This window comes from Pleurodeles waltl, chromosome 6, assembly GCF_031143425.1.
Source record: "Pleurodeles waltl isolate 20211129_DDA chromosome 6, aPleWal1.hap1.20221129, whole genome shotgun sequence".
Classification (NCBI taxonomy): Eukaryota; Metazoa; Chordata; class Amphibia; order Caudata; family Salamandridae; genus Pleurodeles; species Pleurodeles waltl.
The window spans coordinates 1,590,762,575-1,590,783,231 of NC_090445.1; the positions used below are offsets into that span (position 1 = coordinate 1,590,762,575).

At 45.7% G+C, this 20,657-nt stretch overlaps 1 protein-coding gene across 1 annotated transcript in view; it reads right to left on the reverse strand.

Moving 5' to 3' along the window:
- Positions 1-9,004, reverse strand: part of NOXA1 (NADPH oxidase activator 1) — a 109,494-nt gene extending 100,490 nt beyond the window's left edge. Inside the window, exon 1 of the mRNA XM_069241411.1 lies at positions 8,608-9,004. Coding sequence (XP_069097512.1) covers positions 8,608-8,781 — 174 coding nt within the window. The 5' untranslated portion in view covers positions 8,782-9,004. The remainder of the gene's footprint in view (positions 1-8,607) is intronic.
- Positions 9,005-20,657: the final 11,653 nt, after the last annotated feature.

The following is a 20,657-nucleotide window of genomic DNA, read 5'->3' on the forward strand; positions in this document are numbered from 1 at the left end:
AATGCAATGGTCTGAAGAGGAGCTTTAGAGGTTTAAAAATATCTTATTTTAACAATCTGGTAACAATAATGAGAAGTGGGTGTCTTTCTGGGGAGGTTGGACACAATGCATACAACAGTTGATGATTTTGTAAAGAATGGGGAGTATTGTTGTGAAAACCTTGGTCCCTTAAACTAGTTTGTTCCGAACCACGGGCTGGTCAGGGATTTGGCCATGATAAGTGGGGAGTGTGAGGGATTTTCTTTAATATTCTATAGTTGGAGCCTGGTGATTGTGGTGGTGGCTGTGATGACAAATGTCAATTCTGTGCAGATTTATAGTGAACAACTATTTTACTGGCTAAGAGAAAGAGTGGAAATGAGTAAGTGGAAAGAAGATTAAACATTTTTGTGGGATAGAAGGTGCTGAAAGTATATTGTTTTAGTCGCTATGAGTTAACTGTGAGAAAGCGGAGAGCCGTCTAATGTCAGGTAGCCGTAGGACAGTCAGATTCTCTTCTGAAGTTGGGAAGTGGAGGATGGGTAAGAGAAGATGTGTGCGCCTTTAATGATGAAGTGAAAGATGTCAAAGAAGCTGAAGGAGATTATAACACAAATGTTGTATAAGAGGTAATAAAGGAGAAAGCCCATGGATGAGTCTTGGGGGATGGCCAGTGGTGCATGAGTGAGCGGAGCAGTGTACAGACCACCATCTGACAGAAAGGGAGCAGTCAGAGAAGTAGGAAGAAAACCCATCTAGTGTAGTACTGTTGATACCCAGAGAGGAGAGTGAGGCTAGCATAATGGGATGATCACCTGCTTCAAATGCTACTGAGAGGTTTAGAAGGTGAGACATAAAAGAGAGGCTTTGTATTGGACAGGGCTATGTTAGATAGAGAAGTGTGTAAATGCTGTCTCAGTGTAGTGGTGTTATAGAACATGGATAAAATATTATGAAATGTTAGGTAATGGGTGAAGGGGCTGAATTGTGGAGGTCCAGGCTTTAAAAAAATGAGAAGCACAAAATGAGATGAAGGAGAAGAGGGACAGCCACAGAAAAGCAGGAACTTGGAACATACAATGGAAGACAGTGCATGGGGCTTCATGATTTGAGAAACCAATGGACAGATGGGGAACAGAATGAATTTGCAGTCACGTGTTTGGGGATACTTTTGGCTGGAGTTACTGGAGACTACTGGGTAAGGCAACAGGAGGAATGGGGTGGAAAAGAGGAGTGCAGTAGCTTAGAAGAACAGAGAGATACCACCAGACAGCACTGGCAATGCTCCCAGATAGATGGAACTGAGTTGAAGTAATGAAGGGAGTGAGAAAAGATGTGTTAGATGCTGAGAGTTGGGCTGGGGGGAGTGATCAGATCTTGTCAAGAGAGTGGCTTCTCTCAGTCACCTGAAGTCATGAGGGCTTGCTTGTTGCTTCTAACTGATCAGTGTCATGTGTGTGTATACACTTATGGAGGTTAGTGTGCATCAGTGTCGTGAATGACAAGATGCCAACTTGACAACTTGCTTCCTCATATTGTTGTCAATATGCTCTTTTTTAAATATATGTAAAAACACATCACAAGATTAAATGTGTGCCACAAACCACAAAGTCACCAATGTGCTAAGTTCATTAATGGCTCTTGCCAACTCAACACTTTATATGTACATAATCTGCCTCCCCTCCTGTCGACAACACACACCTGTCTACACCATGTCCACCCCATACCCACTCCAGACATGTCAAAGGAGCCCACCTCTCGTGCACTGTAACCAATGGCACTGCTACTTCTGATGTTATTACACCACAACACACTACGGTTCATACAGCTAATAACCCAGCACCAAAGTGATGACCAAGAAGCACTTAATCACGCTTTTCCATAGTTGTCATAAGGCACTGAACAATCCGGAGCATCCGATCATCAAAATCTGAACAAACAAGCCCTCCAGCTCCAACACCACAGTTATACTAACCTTACATTGCAATGTTTTTCACATCACACTATATATCAACTACATTTCACAAGAAACCTCTGACACTATGCCTGCTGACACTCCACACAGCACCCTTTGCTGCCTCCCTCTCTTTAATCACCTCCACATGACTCAACTGCAAAGTTTACCATTTTAATGCTAAATGCAACCATTCACAACCATTAACACAATCCCTTTTGGCATAAACCCCCAGTGCACTGGACTAATATAAATCTAAAACTGTTCACTGCATGAGAAAGCCCTACCAATGTGTCACAGTTCCTTGTTTTTCTGATAAAGAGATGGGGTATATGTGAGCATAGTGCATAAAGCATATGTGTGCCATTGCCTATAGACAGCCAATGGAGACTGCAGGGATGGATCTCTCAAAAGGCACTGTTGTAATATGCATATTGGACACTAGTGTTAAGGGTGTGTAGTTCTCCTGTATGCTTCACCTCTGAAGGTGAAGACAGGCTGCACCATGTCATGTTCACAGTGATGTTTCTACTCAGTGACATCAGAGTGTTTGAAACGGCATTGTGGTTAACTCATTCACCTTCTTCCTGTTGTTCAATAAGCCGGTCCACTCTGAAAGCAACAATGGGATTTCCCTTACAAGGTGGCTCAGTAACTGATCATAACGCATGGGTGTAGAAAGTACAGAAATGAAGAGCTGCAATAATTTAAATATGGACTTCTCCCTTCATTTACAATGAGGTTTGCTGCAGTATTGTTGCATGGCCCTCATTAGGTCTCTGTTAGAACTGACAGCGTTAGGGTGGTCATCCCCCAACTTTTTGCCTGCCTCCCTCCATTTTTCTGACCCTCTTTTTGCTGGTTTTAGGAGTCTGCGCACTTTACCATGGCTGACCAGTGCTAAAGTGCATGTGCACTCTCCCCTACACATAGTAACGTTGGTTCATACTCAATTGGCATATTTAGTTTACCTGTAAAAACCTAGTACATTGCACTACTTGTGCCCAGGGCCTGTAAATTAAATGCTATTAGTCGGCCTGCAGCACTGATTGTGCCACACACGTGAGTAGCCCCTTAACCACTTCTCAGGACTGCCACTGCAAGGCCTCTGTGTGTAGTTTCACTGCCACTTCGACTTGGCTTTTAAAACTACTTGCCAAGCCTCAAACACCACTTTTTCTACATATAAATCACCCCTAAGGTAGGACCTAGGTAACCCATAGTGCAGGGGGTTATGTAAGTAAAAGGCGGGACATGTACTTATGTGTTTTACATGTCCTGGAATTTAAAAACTCACAAATTCGTTTTCCACTACTGTGAGGCCTGCTTCTCTCATAGACTAGCATTGGAACAGCATTTGTATACTTTTGAGTGGTAGATTCTGATCTGGAAGGATTATCCATGTCATATTTAGTATAGCCAAAATGGTAATAGAAAATTCTGCTTACTGGAGAAGTTGGATTTAATATTACTATTTTAGAAATGCCTCTTTTAGAAAGTGGGCATTTATCTGCACTTACTACCATCTGTGCCTTACAGCCCGTCCAATCCATGTCTGGTCTGTGCTGGTGGACAGCTCCCCTTGTGCATTTCACCCAGACAGCCATAAACACAGGACACTCAGTCACATCTGCATTCATCTGCATATTGAATGGGTCTCCCTGGGCAGAAAGGGTGGAGGGGCTCTCTCTTATATTTCAAAAGCCAGTGGCCTGCTCTCACACAAAGGACTGATAACCACCACAAAGATCTTGATAGACAGGACTGGGCTAAAAGGGGACATTGTGCACTTCAAAAACACTCTTTGGAGTCTCCCCCACTTCAAATGCATTTTGGGGAATATAAATTAGGCCTCTAACCCCACCAAATCAGACACTTCTGGATCTACACCTGCACTCTGTCAGAAGAACTGCCTGGCTGTCCAAATGACTCATCTGGACTGCTTTGCTGAAAAGGACTGCTGCCCCACTTGTTGCCCTGCTTCCCTGCTGGACTCTGACTTTGCTGGAAGGACTCTGCCTTCCCCAAAAGTGCTCTCCAAGGACTTGGACCGAGCTTGCCTCCTGTTCTGAAGTCTCAAGGACAGCAAAATGTCATCTACTGGCTTTTAGCTAGTATTCTGACTTTAACGACGTTGGGCATGACTTCAGCTATGCCAGCACAGGCGCTGAAGCCTGCTCCATGGACACTGCAGCACGCAACGACCATGACCTGCAACACAAGTCCGATGTTGCCCCAATACTGCAGACGTCATGGAGGGTCATAGCGACACTGCCTAGTCAACACATCATGTCTTGACCGTGTGGATCCATAGACCCCGCCGGGTCACAAACCAACCAATGGATCACCACCGACACCACAAAAGCTCCCTCTGCAACCGGATGGAATTGACGCCTTCACCTGTCTCACAATGCGGGACTGATGCCTCATCTACCCGGATGCCGCAAGAGACTGATGCAGCACCGGCCCTAGCGATGCCTCATCTCCTTGATTCCGTGAAACGTCTTTGTTTCTTCGTTTTCCAAAAGGTACTGTACCTGGGGGTCCGTGCGACTCTGTAACCAGCGCCTGTAGTGTCGGATTATTGGGAACGTATCCATCAACAACGCCGTAATAGCTCCAGTTGGAGCTTTTGAGTTTTTAAGCACTTTAGTGGGATTTAATATTTAACATTTCATAACTTTACCTGTGTACGTTGGATTTTGTTCCAATTTTATTTTATTCAGATAAATATTATCTATTTTTCTAAAACTGTGGTGTATTTTTGTTGTGTTTTCACTCTGTTACTGTATGGAGTATTGCACAAATACTTTACACATTGCCTTCTCCGTGCCAAGCGACCGGAGGGTGACCACAGAATAATTTGGGCTGTGCTACGTCTTACCTTGACTAGGATTGTGGTCCTTACTTGAACAACGGTGTATACCTCTACCAACTAGCCAACTAAAACCCAATTTCTAACAGTCTCCATTTTAGATTCACGTTTTTACCTTGTAATCTTTTTCTAATGATGACTTTTCACATAGTTTCCTATTAACACAAGAATGTGCAGCTTATGCATTTATTCCTGGGAGGCATTGTAGCCATGTAGTCTGCACATCCAGTGCAAAGATATACAATCAGTATGTGATGCTTTTGTTTTCCTTTTCTGTGCTCAATAGAAGACAACCCTTTTTGCTAGACAAAACCAAAGTGGCTGTTCTGCACCTCTGTAAATGTATGATAGGGAGAGAGTTGTATCATATAAACAGCATCCGTGCTACACTCATTGAGAAGAGCACCTTATGCAGATGATAATGTAACCGTTGGTAACTGTGGCTGAGATGCAGGCCTGCTGACTTCGACTCCATCCTGCTAAAGAAGATAAAATGTACAGTGAGACCGGCTTCCTGACACCTAAAACGAAAGTATTGGGGTTGGACTGTCCTAAATTATCTGGCAGAAGCGTATTACCACTATGCTCTCTTTAGTATAGTATGAGATACAGATAGGATTGAGCCACTATTAGTAACAATTAACACTGTTAAATTTGTATATTGTTTACCATTCTAACAATGCTGATTACAGTAATATGTCTCATCGTTATAATAATCGCAGATAATACTTTCTTTGCAAGAATATGATCATTTCAATAAATGTTTTGAAAATGCATTTTGGTATCTTTCTTGTGTTTACCTTAAGTATGCAATAGTGACCAAATGAAAGGGGTAGATCTCTTCCCACAGATTTTTTGGTAATCAGAGTGTCATATTCAAGGTTGCGAACTTTACCTATTACCCTGGCTAATTTAGGGCTTTTGGTATTTTTAGGATATTGGTCTCGGCTCCTTTAAGGGAGCCAAGGCCAATATCCTAACACTCCAGCACCCTTGGAATGCACACTGTCTGCAAAGCAGAGAGCGCACATTCTGACTGTGCTGGGCAGGGGGGCCCTGGCACTGGTTTTCCACCAGCTTTTTCATGGTGGAGTCCCCTGCCATGAAAAGGCTGGCTGAAAGTGGGGTTGTAATCAGCCAGGCGGTGCTGAGTTCAGGTCTGCTCTGGCTGGTTACAAGCCCAACCGCCTTCATGCCGTCGGGGACCATGTTCCCAGCGGGGACAGTGGTCCTCTGGTGGATCCACCCGCCAGGGCTGTAACTGGGCAGTCAGACCGCCAAAGTTGCGGCAATCTGAGCATAAACGCGAGTGTGGCAGTTCTCGGACCGCCACACTCGTAATGAGGTCCGCAGTCTGTATATTCTGAAGTTCGTGTTGCTTTATACACAGTCCATCCTCATGAGAACCTTATAACAGTAGTAGAAGAGAGTCAGGAACTCCTGAGTTTAGTTCCCACCATCTGTTCTCACTCCAAGACCTTGCTCCGGCCTGTTCCCCTGAATCCTCCCTAGTGTGTCCCTGTGCATTGTACCATCACTGGGGCACATAAATTGTTGCAGAAGCATTCAGTGCATACTGGGCTGTGCCAAGCTGTAACCCGCAGGGAGCAAGGCGGATGTAAGACTCATAAGCCAAATGTCTCACTTTAGGCACCTCACATTTCTTTAGTCCGGGCTGACACCTGGCTGGAAGAAGGTACGGGACATCAAGTGGAGCCCAGCTTTATATGGTCGCACTTTTGTATCCAAACTCAGCATCCTATGAGTGGAAACAAAGCTACAGTTTGCAGTTTACCTCACATGTGAGTCAAGAAATAAACTAGTATATACATAATTTCACTTTCCTAAACCCTGCATGTATCTAAGTATGAAGGCTACTGTGTGTGAATACATAGATCATGTCCATTTATTCAGCACACACTACAAGCTGATTTTTTTTTGGTCCTATATGATTATTGTTAACTACTACTCAACTCAATTAAACCTATTTTATGAGCCTTAAAAATAAAAAATTGAGCTAATACCTACAAGAATCAATGTAGGCCTGTGCATGTTACATGCCATTGCTTGCAGTAGGTTACACGCCACTGTTTGCAATAGGTTACATGTTACTGTTTGCAGTGGGTTTATAAACCAGGATTCGAACTTTTGACCTGCAGGTTGCACACACATCTTTCCAGTAACCCATTCCCTACTGGCCTGTTTTGAAGTATCTAACCATATCCCACACATCTATTACATGTTGTGCTCTGCAGCATCACAGTAACAGTCTAAGTTGTTTAATGACAAGTCACAAATGTTATGATCAGATAACTCACAAGTTTCTGTTACGAGTGCTGAGCTGGACCTATCCTACAGATATCAGGTCCAGACAATTGATGGATGGATGGATGCATTAACACCCTAGTCTAGTCTAAATAATGATTGTTTATGAGCAATAAACAATGTCAAAACAGGTTCACTATGCAGGATGGCTCGGTGTGTTACAGGGACATTTTAGACATTTACAGGGATCAAAGGTCATGAATTCAAATACTGGCCAAGAATGCTTAGCCACCCATCCTTCCAAGGTTGCTAAATTGAGTACTGTTAAATGTATCTAACATTTATAGTGCTTCGAAATTGCAACAGTAAGGCACGAAATGCTGTATGTTCTGTATCTATTTCTTTGTAGGAAGAAGGACTATATTCTAGTTGAAAAATAATGCATGACTTCCTCAGAGAGAAGAAGTCTCGCCAGGACAAAAAAAAAATCCTATGTGAATACCATTAGAATGAAAAACTGGCAGACGTAGCTGTCATGGTCTATAAAATTCCAGACTATACTACCTTTCTGCCACGACCCTTCAAATATAGGTATTCCCAGGGCAAATCTTCTCATTTTAAGAATGGTTCACTCTCGTCAGATAAATAAACATATACGTATGACGGAGAAGGATATATTGGCACAAGTGGCTCGCAACCGCTAACTAGCATCAGGTCACAATTTGGGGAGGACTCAACTTGACAGAATCACACCACCCTCAGCTCGAGGCCTAGGGAGGAGTGAAAGATCACCTGAGCTGTTCACAATTTTCTATCATACGCTTATAAATGTGGCTATATTACCGCACAAAGGCAAGAACATCTTAGAGTGGACCAGGAGGCTCTTCTATTAAGGGAGCTGGTCCCACTTTACCCATCATCACTTTACGAGGTATCAATGTTTTCGAGTGTTTGATGCAAGCATCTATGTGATTTGTCTGCTTCAAAAAAACATAAGTACTGGAAAGCATTAATCTTAAATGTTCCTACAAATTATCAAAATGTTATAACCGAATCACTTTTAAGACCAGGCTTAACTATCATTAACAGAAATTAAACTAAGTTTGTTTTTACATTTCTGTGAGTAATTATGTTTGGTTATGTGCTAGTTTGTATAGGGTGTGTGCGTTACCAGCTTCGTCACACTAAAAGATAATTTGTTTTATCCATAACAGGCACTAAATAAGTGCAGTAGTTCACTTACTAAGTAGACTATGATCATATGTGCTATTTTATGTTTTTAATTCATCACAAAAAAATGTTGTTTGAATGTATATCAAAGTTTGTTCTAAGCTTTGACTGTAAAATATGGCCATTTGTAGGGCGGGGTCTGATAGGGTCGCGATAGCACTTCCTGCGACAGCACTTCCTGTGGCGTCACTACGTGTGATGTACTGTGCACTTCGAGTACTAAATGTGTCCTACCCTGTGAGTTACAGCGCGTGGGACCTGCGTACACGTCGCACCGGTGCGTGGGCCACCCGTCGCCTCTCACCTGCAACGCCTCCCGCAGACTGCCTTTCATAAGGTGGACGCAGCCGATGTTGAACCAGATCTTGGAGTGAGGTTCCGCGACGCTCCTGAAGATTTTTAAGGCCGTGTCCGGGTCGTTATTATCCAAGGCTAAAACTCCCTCGTGCCAGTCTTTCACTAGGTCCTTGTACGGCATCCTGCCCGGTGCACAGATGGCTGTCCCGGGAATGCTCTCAGGGCTGGGGGAGACGCGCAGACAGTGTTCGTCGCTTTCTTCAGAGAGCTGCACCTGTACTGTCTACCAGGAGCCCTGACCAGGAAGTGTGCGTATCTCCTTCCTCTGCCGTGCTTTAATTACACAGTGCACTCCTCCCATTCCAAGAAATTCCTGACTTACTTCATCGGGTGTCTGTTCGTGCAGAAATCTTCGTCATTTTTCAAGCACCTCAACTATGAAGATGTTGTCTTCTTCCTCATACAGCGATTGGTAGGCTAGCTACCTTAGTGCCAGGTGTGGTTATGTTTACCCAGTGCTACGGGTTTCTCTGCTTTCTGAACCTTATCGCTTTGTTTTAACCATTGTAAACCTAGAACCGCAAGGATCACATAGAACAGCGATGTATTTTATGTTTTTTTTTTTTTTTTTTAGGCATTTAAACAGCGCGGACATTCGCCCATAGGTATCTTGGCGCAGAATATATATGTAGCGTTCAATGCCATACAATTTTTAAGAACTATAAATAACAGATGTTCGTTCTGTGATCCCATTATTGATACTCAGTTCACCAACCCCGTAAGGATGGAAGGCCGAGTCAGTCTTGGTGGGTTTTGAACTCCCTACCGTTTTCATCATCTTTCTCAGTGGCAAAGTTTAGTGTCCACATCCATCACGACAAGTACAGCCGTAAAGAAAAACAACAGCACTGGTTGAAGTACTTAACCCTTGACATCAGTGTCCCCACTGCCAAAGCTGAAACATTATGCCCTCTCGGGTTACTCTTAGGTCCTCATTATGGGTGACCCAGTGCGTTATCTCCTGTGTCTCCATGCCCAGAATTACTAGGTCTGCAAATATCTGACATGGTATTCAATGGCTTGGAGAAAAATGTGCTTTGGGCTCTGTTGCAATTACTGCACAGGGAAATAGAGAAATGAGCAAACATTGGGTTGGTCCATAATATCAAATGAAGGCTACTTAAATAGCAGTTCTAGTATTGCTATAAATGAAAGAGCAAACCTGAGAAAAGATTGTGAATAAAGCTATCAAATAGGGAAGGTTTTAGTCTGGTCAATATTCAAATAGTACCAGCATTTTGGAGATGATCGATCCTGTCACTAGCACCCTTACAACCAATAGTAGTAATATTAAAAAGTTTTTTTGAATCACTATACGCCTCTTTATCAGGCTTCCGATACTATTTCACAAGATGCCATAACACATTTTCTTGCTTCAGTGCAGCCTTCAACAACATCGTACTACCAGCAAAGTTGTGTTGTTAGTCTGATTACATTGGCAGATTTTAAGGAAGTTGTAGCATTCATTTCAAACTCCCAAACGATTGGAAATCATGGCATTCTTATTTAGATTAATAACAACTTGATGATGCTGCTGTTTAATGAAATGATACTAGGGCCCACAATTCTGGCATCTTTTTCAGAATCAATTGTGATAGGTTTTCTTAAAAAAAAGACAAGCTCGCTAATGACCCCAATTCTCATAGGCCTATCAGCTTACTTAATGCTGTTTATAAATTATTTTCTAATATTATGGCTAATTGAATTGAACAAGGGCAGATCGCAGACTGGGAGACAACAATGACAACGGACACAGACCTGACCCCAGACCAGTGTCACTGACTGCGGCTCTAACAGCAAGAGCTCAAAGACTTGGCAGAAAATGCGGCTAGGAAACATGCAGTGTCAGTGCAATAATGGCGACTCAATGACGTGGGAGATAAGGCCGGCAAATTGATAGTGTGGTTAGAGAAAAGAGATAAGGGTCGCAATTGGGTGGCAGAAATTCAGGATGAGGGGGGGACAACATTTACCACAGGACAAGAAATAGCAGAGAGGTTTGCCTCTTATTATGAACAGATATACGCCTCCAGGACTGCCCACACAAAGGAGGACTGTGCAGAGCTCCTAGGAGACCTTACTCTCCGGGTTCTCTCGGTAGATGATAGAGCAGCACTGGATCAAGACTTGACTGCTGAGGAGGTACAATGGGCCATTTGGGGATTACAGTCGGGCGAGGCGCCAAGCCCTATTGGCCTACCAGTAGAGCTGTACAAAAGAGTCGCCACTATTGTGGCCCTGCACATGCTGGCCATGTTTCAGGAGGGTAAGAATCCTTCCACTGGATCAGAGAGAGGCCACGGTTGTGGTAATACACAAAAAGGGCAAACCTTGAACAGCTTGTAGCTCTTAACGGCCTATATCACTAATTAATTTAGAAGATAAAGTACTGGCCAGTTGACTTTATGCCGAACAGGAGCATCAAACGTAATCTCTGGAGACTATAAGGGATTCTCCACACAAAAAAAGCCACTTGACACATATTCAGCTATGGTACTGTTGTTAGACGCAAAAATGACCCTTGATAGTGTAGAATGGCCATTCCTCTTTGCAGTACTCACTAGATTGGAATTTGGCCCCAAGGTCTGCACGTAGGTCCAGTTGCTATATCGAGAACCAAGGGCCAGGGTTAGAGTAAATGGGGCGGTCTTGTGCTCCTTTGCACTTCACAGAGGCACAAGGCAGGGCTGCCCACTGTCTCCACTCTTATTTGCCTTAGTGATAGAACCATTGGCCGCCTAGATACGACAGGACTGCCTCATTTGAGGAATCCGAGAGGTGAATAGCTGGGAAGCGCGGATCTCCCTATTCGCTGATGATATTCTTTTGTATGTCTCAAAGCCAAGTCGCTAAATAGATAGAATATTACACATCCTACACACCTTTGGAAACTATTGGGATACCAAATAAACTGGCACACGTCCTGGGCCTTCTCATTAACAGAAGGTGAACAAATTTTACCGACCTGCTGTGAGATTCCCTTGACCACGGGTGGGTTTACATATCTGGGAATATATGTTAAAAGGAGCCTGGAAGCTTTCCTTAAAGAAAACCTCTACCCACATTTAGATCATCTTCAGGATGATGTATCACACTGGCAAACACTTCCGATATCTCTAATGGGTCGCACTGCCCTATTTAAAATGATAACCCTCTCTTGACAATTGTATGTCCTCCAAAATACTCCATATCAAGTGTCCAAAGATTTCTTTAACAAAATCAATAGTGAACTGCGTTTCCTCCTGTGGGATGGGGGTAGCTCACGCATAGCCCTTAACAAGCTTCAGAGAGGAGCCTTCGAAGGGGGATTGGCGATCCCAGATGTCCGGGCATTCTACTGAGCCTCCCAGTTGGCCACCGTGGGCAAATGGGCATTTGCCGACAGTGAAGTCGAAATGGGAGAAAGTGGACTGTTGGGAAACCCCAACCATAGTGAGGCGCCCCCTAAGCCACACCCTCCGGGCAGTTTCTGCCAGTGCCCTCATGTCACGAGCAGATTAAAACAAGGAGACCGTTCAGCTCGACAGTCTTGTGACAGAAGAAGGCCTTATGGAAGCTCTTAATCACTGGACTCTTACTGTTAGATTCCAACTAGTCAATAATCTAACCAAGGTGACCTATGTCTTAGTAGCCATTTTCCCAAAGTGACCAGAACTTATTTCTTTTGCTAGGAGGCCCACTATGTTCTAGAAGACAAAGATTATTGATCGCTGTCAGCCATTTTTGTATGGTTGGGACCGGGGAGGGCCCATTTCAAGCAGATTTCCCTTCTGGCTAAGAGCGTTAGCACAAACAGCAGTTGCCATTGGTGTCTGATAAGTTTCTTGCATTGCGCTTCTCTAGTAAACACCCTAAAAATTATCATAGAAAGGCTTACCTTAACTTCTGGGCTATTTACGTCCATAAGCACCTTACCCACATCTTGCCAGAGCTCTCCAAGACTGGGGCACTGCCAGAACTTATGATGGTCATTTGCCCTATTTTCATTGTAGCGAGGACAGTTTTTCTTAGCCCTGCCCAGGGCTGTTAGCGTCTCCGGCGATCAGTAGACCCTATGTAATGTAAACAGATGTGTTTTCTTTAACCCTGTAGTGGGTTCCTGCTCGCTAAGGGTTTGGAGTTGTAAATTACTCTTTAGACACCGAGTTTGTTGTATGTTCCCTTTATTTGGGATACAATTTAATTGGAGCCTTCACAATATATATTAGTTCTCCTTAGGAAATGTCTTTGGTCTTCTGGTCTTCTCTGTCCCCGGTAAAGATATTTTGTGGTCTTTTCTTCTAGGGCGTTCTATTTGATTGCGTGCTCCCTTCTGGATGGTCTTCAGGATCTCGTCCCCAGAGGATGATGGCCGGTTCCCCAAAGGAAAGAATGGGAAAACAGGTAAGTGTAGGTGTTGGGCTCGAATTTCTATAGGGTTAGTAGGGTTTGTGTGAGGATAAGGGGTGCAGGAGTGTGAGAGGAGTAATTGTATAGTGCACCACCTTTTTTCCCGTGAATATAGGAGACTCTCTTTCTCTCTCTCTACTTTATTTTTTGGGCGGGTGGTTGTCTTCACCCCCCCATTTTTGTGAGGTTAGGTACGTAGGGGTAAAGTTTCCCCATCCTTTAATTACACCCTCCCGGTCCCTTCCTGGTTCTCTCTCTCCCTCCCTTCATCCACTTGGGTAGGAGATTCACTCTGAGGTATGATCGTAGCTGTGTAAGCCACGCCCCTCCAGGGACGTTGCGGCGGTGTTCGTATATCCTCTGGTTCTCTGTGGGGGTCTTCGGACCTTCCTCCCGGCTTCCTGCTGTGCAGGGGCTCCTTCTTCCGTTGTCCGCCTCCTCTTGAGCGGTCACCTCCTTCAATTGGGTGCTTCCCTCGGTTTCCGTCGCCGCCCTCCTCTCGTTTTCCTCTCCGTTGCGTGAGTCTTCCTCCGACTCGGTAGCGTGTGCCTCTGGTGTCTCCTTTTCCCTATTTTCTTTCTCCGTGTCCCGGATATCCGGAACGGATGCTACTTCCGGGTCGGCTATTCTCCCGAGAGTGCCCCCGGGGTATGAGTCTGCCGGCCCGGGGCTACCATTCGTAACCGTGGCGATGGACGCCCGGTTACAAACCCCTTAGCTGCCGGGCCTTCCCTACTCGGCAGGTGCTGAGCCTTTGTTTGGCTATTTGGGGTACTTCGCGCTTAGGCCTTCATAACTTTTTGTCCACATAAGCTATCCATGCCAAATTTGCGTACTTGTTTCCAAACATCCTAGGGATTCCACAGCTACCCAGAGTTTGTGGGTTCCCCTGGAGGAGACCAAGAAATTAGCCAAGATACAGCAGAAATGTCATTTGTTCCCAAAAAATGGGAAAAAAGGGCGGCAGAAGAAAGCATGTGGTGCTTTCCCTGAAAATAGAATAAACAAAGAATTTGCAGGGCTAAAATCCCACACTTCCCTGCTTTCAGGAACAGACAGACTTGAATCATAAAACCACATTTTCCAACACAATTTTGGCATTTTACTGGGGCATTCCCCATTTTTACTATTTTTTCTACTTTTAGCCTCCTTCCAGTTAGTGACAGAAATGGGTGTGAAACCAATGCTGGATCCAGGACAGCTAAACATTTCTGAAAAGTAGACAAAGGGGGTCATTATGATCCCCGGCGGTTCAGACCGCCATGCCGGCGGCGGGGGCAAAGACCGCCACCGGCATGGCGGTATGAACCGCCATATTATGGACACAATGAGGGCCCCCTATGGTGGCCCTCCTCCACCGGCAGACTGCCGCCAACAGGCAGCCTGATGGTGGAGGGAATCATTTTCCGACAGATAATGATCCCTTCTGCCACCAGCCTTTCAAGCTGGCAGAAGGGGTGCTCCGGCCCCTCCTGGGGGGCCCCTGCAGTGCCCATGCACTTGGCATGGCAGTGCAGGGGCCCTCGTGGAGTGCCCCATTGCGCAGGTCACTGCCCAATTTACGGGCAGTGATCTGCGCGAAGGGTGCAGCTGCACCCACCGCACACCAACATTGGCGGCGGCTACATTTGGAGCCGCTGTCAGTGTTACTGACATTTTCCCCGCTGGGCCAGCAGGCAGAAACACTGTTTCCACCCGCCGGCCCAGCGGGGAAAACATTATGCGGCCGGCGGGGGTGGGGGGTAGTCGCGCTGGCGGTCATCTATTGAATGCCAGCCCGGATGGATCGTAATGAGGGCCAAAATTCCCTGAAATAAACAAATATTGAAATTCAGGTGAAAAAAAAATAGCCATTTCTCTTCATGTTTTACTCTGTAACTTTTTCCTGCAATGTCAGATTTTCAAAAGCAATACCCCGTTACGTCTGTTGGAATCTTCTGGTTGCAGGGATATATAGGGCTTATAGGTCATCAAGAACCCTAGGTACCCAGAGCCAATAAATGAGATGTGCTAGCACAGGTGTTTTAATAAAAAAAAATATTAATAAGTGTTCATGTAGTTTGAATAATACGTTTGTGTAAAAAATATAATAACGTAGAAAAATTATTGCACACATTTGAAAATGTGATGACGAAGAATGGCCACCAATGTTAAGCAATACCCCGTTACGTCTGTTGGAATCTTCTGGTTGCAGGGATATATAGGGCTTATAGGTCATCAAGAACCCTAGGTACCCAGAGCCAATAAATGAGATGAACTAGCACAGGTGTTTTAATAAAAAAAAATATTAATAAGTGTTCATGTAGTTTGAATAATACGTTTGTGTAAAAAATATAATAACGTAGAAAAATGATTGCACACATTTGAAAATGTGATGACGAAGAATGGCCACCAATGTTAACGAAATGTAGTAATCAATGATTTAATAATATGAAATATTCAGCATTTGTTAGATTAATGTCATAATATTTCATATTTAGGGTTATGTATTCTGCTTTAGCTTTATTAATTATAGACCTTAACTTAGCAAGTGTCATGGCCTACTTTCCAGGTCTCATGTCAAAGCTGTATTTCTTGACGTTTAATAAATGGCTGTCCTGGAGAGTTAAACTGTGATTTCTATTGTATTGTTTAAATGTGCTCATAGCTGAAGCTTTCTCATGAGAACCGACTGCTAACAGATGATGTTCCTGTTAATGTAACATTTTGTGTGTAATATGTGTGAGACTGACATTCTCAGGAAAAGAACAATGGGGATACTGACTGGAGTGGAAGCTGTAACAATATTGTTACCTGACAAGCCAGATGATGAGGACATTGCAAGACAAACCAGTCAAAGTAACAGTAGAATTCATAGATTGGGAGTTTACGTTTTATTGGACAAAGTGTGGAAGGATTGAGACCTGAAATTAGCCAGTTAATTAAGAGTCCTTTGATTTGTTGGCAAGCAAAGCCGATTGATGAGTTGCTGCACTATGTGAAATACTGTAGTGATGAGATTGTGTTGAAGCAGAAAAAGTTGAAAGAGAAGGCGATGGTGATGCAGATTAAAGCATCTCAAACAGGGGTGGAAAACATGTTTGGAGCCTCATTGGAAGGGACCTTATCAGGTAGTTTTGAAAATTACCACAGCTGTGAAGTGTCCTGGAATTCCAAACTGGATTCACGCAAGTCACACAAAGAAAGTGGCAGGTCCACTTGATCATGAAGAAGCATTGTTGAGAGTACCAACAACAGTGAGACAAGTCTCAAAGCCAAAAGGAGAATAAAGGGGAACTGAGACTGGATGTGAGCCCGTTGAGGACGGTTCAGTAACGCCTGTAAGAGACGAAGGAGAAGACCTCCAGGAGGGTGACGGAGAACCTATCTCAATTTAGGTAGCAGGAGAGCCTAGTCAGAGGAGGGTTTCCCCAGAAGCAGACAATCTTGAGAGACATACGGAGCAATTTCCAGACCCAGAGGGGAAAAGAGTTGAGGAGGATCAAAGTCACTGTGATCTGACTCCTCCTGAACCAATTGCAGGTCCGTCAAGAGAAAACACCCCAGAACAAGGAGAAGGTTCAAGTTCGACTCTGAAGAGAACATTGAGAAAAGATTCACTGAAAGGAGATAAGTGGCCGGAGTCACAAGTAGAAAAAGGGAAAGAAGTGGTTATTGAAACAACAATCGAGGAAGAAGTAGATACCACAAGTAGAGAAGATCTAACTGAAGGGGAACTGAATGGTGATAGAAAATTGAAAAGAAAGAGAATAGCAAGTCGAAGGTACGCAGTTCCTAAATGGGCGTATGCAACTACAAATGAATGGCAGCAAGAGTTATTGTCTTTTTGTTTTGATAGAGAGATTCCAGGTAAATATTTTGGCACTTGAAGGAAACTGATGAACTAAACTATTGAAACAATCTGAGAACAGTTTGAGAAAAGAGACCGTTAAAAGTAACCGGAAGAGACATTGATAACCTGATTTGACTTTTGAAACCCGATTTTGACAAAGCTGCTTACTGATTTTGACAAGGGATCCTGGAAGTAAGACTGAGAGCTATAAATAACTGCTGAAAGAAGAAGTTACCTATTTTTTATTTTTGCTGCAAGTTTTTCTAAATTTCTTCTGCTTTCTAAATCTTTACAGATCACGAGTAACATAAGTGAACAGGGTAGGAATGCTAGGCCCTGTAAATATATGAGCATTGGTGTGGCGATTATGTGTGGGATATTGTTTGTGGTGTTGATTGTGGGTATGTCTGTTCTTGATAAGAGTGAAGTCAACCATACTTCTGCTTTTGAGATGACTACTGCACTGACAGCAATCGAGAAGTTTAGGTTAGATGATAAATATTTGCATGAGGATACTAATGCGCAAGGGGAACTTTCTTCTAATGTTTTCTATCGCTTGTTGAGTGAGTATGTTGAGACAATGGATGCGAAGGATTGTTATGTGTGTACACAGATTCCTTCATCAGTTAAGGAAGCAGGCACCTACCATAGCTTGCCACTAACGTATGGAATTAGTTGTAGTCTGTTTCTAACAAGATTTTATAACCAGGAGTATATACACTACTTTTACTCGAATTATGATGTGTTTTCGTTTGTTCCTATAATTAGGCATTGGAGTGGAGTAGCTAAGGATAATGACATAGGTGGTCATTACAACCCTGGCGGTTGGTGTTTAAGCGGCGGTAAAACCGCCAACAGGCCGGCGGAAAAAAAAAAGGAATTACGACTGTGGCGGAAACTGCCAACATAGACAGCCACTTTAACACACTGACCGCCAAGGCGGTACAAACAAACACTGCGGCGGTAACCGCCAACAGACAGGCGGAGGACAATGTACCGCCCACAGAATTACAACAGTCCAATCCGTCACCTTTCCCGGGGCGGATTCACCGCGAACAAAAACACGGCGGAAACTGGACTTGGAAGGGGAAACGCTCACCTCTACACACCCCACTAGTAACCAGGACGCTATGGAACCCGAGCTCCAGATTCTTCCAGCCTTTATCTTCCTGCTCCTCTACCAGGAGCACGAACGCCGGCGGCGAAGACCACGGTGAGTACTGCACCTACGACACATGGAAGGTGGAAGGAAAAAACAGTGACACACACACGCAACACGCAAAACCCCCACCCCCACCCTCACCCACGACAACACACACACTAATACATCATGATACATTACAGTTATACCCCCCAAACCCCCCTGGAAGAATGCAAGGACAAAAGGAAATGAGTTGAATGATTGTAATATATTAAAATACAGTAATCAAAAATATATACATATATAAAGATATGTACACTATAAACAAATATATACACCAAGAATACAAGTCCAAGGTATTCCACTATCATAGTCCGTGGACCACTGGGCCCAAAAGGCACGGGCGAGGCCCACACAAGATACCCGAACAAGACGGAGAGAACACTGCTGGGGCATCAGATAGAAAAAAAACACGCACTTCAGGGGGAAGGGAAGGGGGGCACCTCAGCCGGATGAGTGCACAACGGGCAGTTCCACGAGGGGGCTCCATGCCCACTCTTCAATCCTGGGGAGTGCAAAGCCACAGTCTCTCAAGTCTCTACAGTGGGTGGTTTGCCCACTGTTCAATCCTGGGGAATGCAAAGCCACAGTCGCTCAAGTCTCTACAGTGATTGGTTTGCCCACTGTTTAATCCTGGGGAATGCAAAGCAACAGTCTCTCAAGTCTCTACAGTGGGTGGTTTGCCCACTGTTCAATCCTGTGGAGTGCAAAGCCACGGTCTCTCAAGTCTCTACAGTGGGTGGTTTGCCCACTGTTCAATCCTGGGGAGTGCAAAGCCACAGTCTCTCAAGTGGATGCCTTTCTCCACTGGTTCAGGAGGGGGCTTTGTGCCCAGAGTGCTTCATCCTGCCAAGGACAGAGGTAGTGGATGCCTTCTCCACTGGTTCTGGAGGTGGCTTTGTGCCCAGAGTGCTTCATCCTGCTCGTGGCGGCCTCAGTAGCGTCGGAATCTTTGACGCTCACTGGCCTGCGGTGCTTGTTGCGGCGGTGTCCTGGGCAGCGGTGCTTGTGGCGGCGGTGACCTGGGCAGCGGTGCTGGTGGCAGCGGTGTCCTGGGCAGCGGTGCTGGTGGCGGCGGTGTCCTGGGCAGCGGGGCAGGTGGCGGCGGTGTCCTGGGCAGCGGGGCTGGTGGCGGTCTTGTCCTCCGTGCAGATTTTCCCAGACTTGCTAGTTTTACTGTGCCCCTTCCCCACCTTGGATGGTGGCGCAGCTGCCTCCACACTCCCAACTCTACCCCTGGGAGCGGCTGTGGTGGCTGATTTCTTTCCTCTCTCCCGCCGGCCACTGGCCAACTTTTTGTGCTTTACAGGTGGGGTACTGACTGTGCTCTGGCTCCTTGCCACACTGGCTGCCCTGCTGCCTGGCGCACTCCAGAAGCCGGTTACTACTGGCACCACTGGTCCCGCAGATGTTGTGGCTGAGGTGCTGGGTTGGGACCTGGAGAGGCGGGCCCTAGGAGACTGAAGGGGTGGGGGAGGTGAGAGGAAGAGCTCAAGGTTGGACAGGAAAAGTTTTTGGGGAACACTGGGATGGGTAGATGGAGGGGGTTTGGGAGTGGAGGAAGAGGTAGTGGTTGTAGGAGGTGCAAGTTTGGTGACTTTGGGTGAAGGTGCATGGGCTGGAGGCTGTCGTGAGGTGGATGGCTGTTGGGTGGGTGTGTGGCTGCATTTGTGTACCTTGGGAGGTGGGCTCACAGACACACTGGTAGAGGACACAGGGGATGTGTGAATGGTAGTGGGGGGGTGGGTGCTAGTGATGGACGTAGTGGCTGAGGATGTAGTGCATGCAGGTGTGAGTGGAGATGAGACAGGGAGGGAGGAGGGAGACGAGGAGGAGGGGGACACAGTGGAGGCAGTGGATGTTGGTGTGTCTGCATGTGTATGATGCTTGCGTGAGTGCCGGTGTGATGTGTGGTGCTTATGTTTGCCAGAGCTTCCCTTGTGTGTTGAGGTGTGTGCATGCAGGTCTGATGGTGTGCTTGGGATAGGCTGAGGTACAGGGGTTTGGGTCTGGGTGGAGGAAGTTGGAGGGGTGAGGCTAGAGACAATGGCTGCCATCAGTGCTGAGGCCAGAGTCTGAAAAGCTCCCTGATGGGCTGCCTGACCAGAATGAATGCCCTCCAGGTATGCATTGGTTTGTTGCAACTGTCTCTCTACACCCTGAATGGCATTCAAAATGGTAGACTGCCCAACAGTGAGGGACCTGATGAGGTCAATGGCCGAGGGCAGCAGGGGTGACAGGGGCAGTGGCTGAGGTGCCTGGGGCGAAGGAGATGCCCACCCTCCTGGGTGAGCGGGCACGGGACACGCTGAGGGGCTGCTGGGAGGGCGGTGCTGGTAGGGGGGGTGGCGGCTGTACCTTTAGATGCGGGGGGCACAGATGGGCCCCCCACCGCAAGGGAGCTCCCATCAGAGGAGGAGTCCGTATCGCTGGTCTCAGCTCCTGTCCCCGCCGTGGAGCTCCCCTCGCCCTCCGTCCCACTGGTGAATTCAGACTCCGTAGTCTCGCCCTCCAGGGCCATGTGGGATACAGCTCCCTCCTGCTCCGGTGCCACTGCTCCTCCGCCTGATGATGC